At 36.5% G+C, this 5,000-nt stretch overlaps 1 protein-coding gene across 1 annotated transcript in view; it reads right to left on the bottom strand.

Annotated features, from left to right (window-relative positions):
• LOC134192547 (focadhesin-like) overlaps positions 1 to 5,000 on the bottom strand; it is a 21,429-nt gene that overhangs the window by 11,735 nt on the left and 4,694 nt on the right. Inside the window, exons 10-23 of the mRNA XM_062661288.1 lie at positions 4,994 to 5,000; positions 4,847 to 4,938; positions 4,191 to 4,365; positions 4,021 to 4,125; positions 2,836 to 2,937; positions 2,504 to 2,622; positions 2,297 to 2,429; positions 2,103 to 2,234; positions 1,992 to 2,042; positions 1,844 to 1,927; positions 617 to 761; positions 363 to 548; positions 172 to 299; positions 11 to 103 (exon numbers count right to left, since the gene is read on the bottom strand). The exon at positions 4,994 to 5,000 is cut by the window's right edge and continues 211 nt beyond it. Coding sequence (XP_062517272.1) covers positions 11 to 103; positions 172 to 299; positions 363 to 548; positions 617 to 761; positions 1,844 to 1,927; positions 1,992 to 2,042; positions 2,103 to 2,234; positions 2,297 to 2,429; positions 2,504 to 2,622; positions 2,836 to 2,937; positions 4,021 to 4,125; positions 4,191 to 4,365; positions 4,847 to 4,938; positions 4,994 to 5,000 — 1,552 coding nt within the window. The remainder of the gene's footprint in view (positions 1 to 10; positions 104 to 171; positions 300 to 362; positions 549 to 616; positions 762 to 1,843; positions 1,928 to 1,991; positions 2,043 to 2,102; positions 2,235 to 2,296; positions 2,430 to 2,503; positions 2,623 to 2,835; positions 2,938 to 4,020; positions 4,126 to 4,190; positions 4,366 to 4,846; positions 4,939 to 4,993) is intronic.

Consider the following 5,000-nt stretch of genomic DNA (forward strand, 5'->3'; position numbering starts at 1 on the left):
CATGATTTACTTCCAACAATACTTTGACTGTCACTTCCATAAACAGCATCCATGCCTTGACAACAAGTGGCAGCTTCAACCAGTTAGATGGTAAAATTGATATCTAACAAATATAATTCATCGTATTAGATACCTAGAGTGCTTCAAACACTTCCGATTAACTTGATAAACCTCATAAATAAAATTGGTCATGTAGCGTGTACACTTTCGAGCAAGTTTCCGCCATTCTGCTGTGTTCATCTTATGAGAGGCTTTAAACTCAAGCTCAATGAGGATAGAAGAACACAGCAACAACCCGGCTAAACAAAACAAGTTGACATTGAATAATATAGCAATGCATCCAAAAATGATTACAAGATGACCTGCCATGTGTTTGGACATCCCCGGTCTTAAAGGTTTTTCATAAAGTTGTTCAAGATGTGAAGGAAGCCCAGCAAGAACCCTTAATGGGCCAGACATGACAGCAGAATGTTGAGCAGACCGAGCAACACCACGTGGCAAACCGTCCAACTCCGAACTTAACATGGCAGTAAGAAACTCTGCCAATCCTGTCAGATTACATCCCTGTCAATGTTTGTGTAACAGAAACAAAGAACAAAGTCAATATTGTCTCTACCACTGATTTCATTGGATTCCACGTTCTCGAGCAAGTAGATCATGGCAGCTCCAGGAATGATAGAACTGTCATCAGTTTGTGAAGTTTCTTGTACAAGCTGAGCCGCCAAAGTCTTGCTGACTCTTTGTAGTACAATTTGCTGAATCTGTAAGGAAACAACAAATACTAAATAAGGTTAATTAAAAATAAAACTGCAATGTAACCGTGAATGTCAACAGAAAGCCAGTGCCACTTACTAATGAAAATTGTAGACACACCAACAAAATCATATAATGATCAATACAGCTAGTAAAAGTGGTATAACTTTCATTAGCTTACGCAATGTCTAACTTTTTTCAATGCAAATGATAAACTACAAACATTACTAGAACAATACTAATACAAGTCAAACCTACCAGTTGCTACTGATGCCCAAATTACACTTCATACATAACGTTCAACGTAGAATTATCATCCTCTATACAGACACGTTCAATTATCCGGACTTTTAGGCAGAAGCCAAATTGCCCGGATAATCGAAAGTCCAGATAAATGAAATTATGGTGTAGTCACTTCCTTGAGGCTCACTCATATTAACATACAGCAATATCAGGTCAACAACAACTCAACATGTTTACACATCTAATAATTACATAGGAAAACGTCCTCTATGGTTCCAATTTTGGAGTCGGTTCACAGGTTTCCACAATGCAAAGATGAGACGCAAAAACATACCAAACACATGTGATTTTCAGGCGGAATTAAATTTGTCAAAATGTCTAGATAATCAGGGTTGTTGTACTTGTACTGCAGGTCTGTAACCACAGTAGCAGATTGTAATGTCAAGTCACTATCAATGATCGATGCCATGGATGAAGACAAGAAAGCAAAAAACTGTACAGCAAACCATTTCTAATCAATCACCATAGAAAAGTCAGCAGTTTCCCTCATGCATGATCTGAAACTTCGCAACCCTCACAAGAAGCCAGATTTTGCACTCAGACTACCAAAACCTCTCCTAATACAACATAACCAAATATGTTCCTTGCTATTAAATTTTATGAACAGCTTAAAACCTTATCACTGTTGACAAATATTTTTGAAATAATAAGGCATATTTCAAATATTTTAGTAAGTTTGTCCACAAAAATCAAATTAACATCTATTGTCAATAGTGTCTACTGGTAACTACCTACATCAGCATTATTCCCATCAATGACACTAGCATCAATTCATCAATCAACCAACCTGCAATGGCAGCTGATTAAACTTAAGGTCATCCAACCTAAAGTGAGACAGTGACTGATATGCAGACTTAGAAACTAATGGATTCTGAAACATTGACACAGTCCGAAAGTTAACTTAAAAGTAGAACTCAAATAAGTTGAACACCAACCGCATGTTGTGACCACTCCCATAAAGATCTAATTGCATCATTTTTAAATTCCTGTATTAAAATACAATATACAACTATAAAACATCATAACTGCATAGTAAATCAACATACATCGTTCTCACTGCTGTCACACTGCTGAGGGACAAGTCCAACTAAAGAACATAACTGAACTAGAATTAATGGTCGTTCATCATCCTTTAACTTGCCAGCCAACAGTGACCATGCAGACATCAAATCCAGCACCTACACATAGTCGCAAAAAGTGAAACAGCATACAAGCAATGCAAAGAGTAAAATTATCTCACCTCCTCTTCACAAAGAAACTTAAGCGCCTCAAGAGATAAAGCAGCCGGTTCTGGTGACATCGAGGAATTGCCAGTTACGTCATTAAGAATTTTTGACATTAGACCAAGAAGATCAGATCCGTGCTGACTAGCTCTATTGAAGCCACATCAAATATCATATCAGACAAATGCACTATCTATTAAAGAATTGCAATTTAACTGTGTCACCTCAAACGACAAATGTCCTGGATACAAGCAGCTTGAGCAATCTTCAAATCCAGCTGACTGTAAGATTGTCCAACTGAGCTGGCTGAGACTACCCGCAATAGGTAAGGATATACACGATCCTATATAGCACAGAAATGAACTACTCTATTATGAACAATATCAGATCGTTTGAAGCAATTGAACTAAGTAAAGACTATCAGATAAAGGTAATTAATCACTGATGAAAGACAACCAGTGCTCTGACTATTGGAGACAATGTAGTTTAGTATCAGTTACAGTACTCTGTAAACAGATAGAAAAAAGATGCAACAAAGTATCAAATGGCAACATACTTGCTTCTCCCATAGCTTGCACATGAGACGAACAGCAACCGGTTGCATTTCCTGATTCCTAGCAAAGGTTTGCAAAATCTTCATAACAGCTGGAATACAAAACTAAACAAACAAATATGCTTAAGACTGTCTGATGCCTCTGCTCTTCATTCAAAACTAAGTAAGCAACATCACATACATCGTCTTATCTGCTCCTACTACAAACGTACCTCCTAACATTTCAATGGTTATGTATCAGTCTTATACTCAATGTATTGATCAAACAACACTACTGTTTTAATACATTGCTTCAAATCTTACAACATTATAATAATCACACAATAACATGTTTCACGAACAACAATCTTAAAAAGGTCTGTGTAGGAATGCAACTACCCTAACCATGATTCCTACTCCAGCACTCTGAGCTGAAGTAAGAGTAACTCTAAAGTATCAGAAATGGTGAGCAGTGCAACAACTCAAGATGCCACTACAAATGTGCAAAGACCACACTGTTCAATTAATCTCAAATGAGCCTAATCAAGACTAAAAATATATCTGCAATCAACACATACAGTAGTCATCACAAACATTGCCAAAGATAAGTACCAAGAAACATAATGACTTTTACCACAAACTTCTAGAGATTAAACAAACTGATCACATTCACACTACTTCAACTATACTGCTCACAATATTAATTGCAAAGGCATTTAAACGTACAACTACTACTTGTTGCTAAAACCATTTTAAACATTCAAGGTGAGCAATGTGCTAACACGTAGGTAACATAGAAAACTATTTTGAGCAAAACTACTGCAGAAAATGTCTGGTAATTGGAGATGTCCCCTTACAGTATAGTAACAATCCAATAGTATACTTTGCTATAGTTAACAACATAAGAAAACAATCAACTGCCTACTGCACAACAGCAAATATTATGCAAACTCTTACTATATTTATATTTCATACAATACACTAATGTCAATCAGTAACAAATCACACATAAACTTAGACTTCTAACATAACTCGACTTTCACATTAATGAAGAAAATACACAACTGTGACTAATTAGAAGGACAAAGCATTAGATCAAAACTGCCAGTATGACATGCTCACGCCACTGTGAACAGAGTAAGCGCCATGGAACACACCAACATACGTTATGGTTCACTTTGTAACAACAAGCTACACAAGAAACTATACCTTGTGTGTAGCTAACAAAGGAATATAAGAGATGAATCGAAACTTCATCTTGTTGCTGTTCTCCAATTTTAGTTGATACAAGATCAAATTCAGCAAATACAATGCCTACACAGTATTACACTTTGTAACAACGTATGTGATAGTCATATGTGATTGTGAATGTAAACTACTTGCTGTGGTTCTCTTTCTGCTATTTCTGCAACAACAGGAAGTGTAGCTGCTCTCACAGTCTCATTACCAGCCACCACAAGAGAAGCCACAACGAGTGTGAAGAAGTCAGAGGACATCATACCATCAGAGTCATTAGTGTTCAATAACCCAATCCATTGCATTGCTTTGTCTTCACTGAAGCACAAGTACAGTAACAGTAGTAGACAAAACAAAGCAAAGACAAACAGTAAGAAGACAAACAGATGGCAATAATCAAACACACAAACACAAATGCAACAAAAACATAAAAACATACAAACAGAGAAAAAGACAAGAAACAGACTGATGGACAGTAGACAGACAAACAAACACACAAACAGAAAGTTGTTGGTAAATCAATTTAGCTACTTGTACCAGTATCTGAGCCTTAGAGGTTGCCAGACACAATTAGTAGCTAGTGTAGCAAAAGGGTATTAGTTAAAATGTACAAAATACATGAATTATGGCAGACAGACAAAGATGGATATACAGACACCAACATACAGACAGACATATAAACGAACTGAGACACTGAAAAAAGCCACAGTTTGAACACAAAAGATAAAGTGCATAAACGAATACAATGGATAGATGGTACACTAATAGATAAACAACAAGAAAAACCTTTACTAAATACCTCGTTAAGAGTGTTTGAGTAAGAAAGCAACAACTGGTCAAAATTCTAAGTGTTGCCCCAGGTACCAGCCTTCTGTCTCGACACTCGACAGTCTACAAAACCAAAAGAAGATAAATATATGCTCCACACCAGTAACTAAAACAATACCGTTTCA

This window comes from Corticium candelabrum, chromosome 16 (genome assembly GCF_963422355.1).
Source record: "Corticium candelabrum chromosome 16, ooCorCand1.1, whole genome shotgun sequence".
In the NCBI taxonomy this organism is placed as follows: Eukaryota; Metazoa; Porifera; class Homoscleromorpha; order Homosclerophorida; family Plakinidae; genus Corticium; species Corticium candelabrum.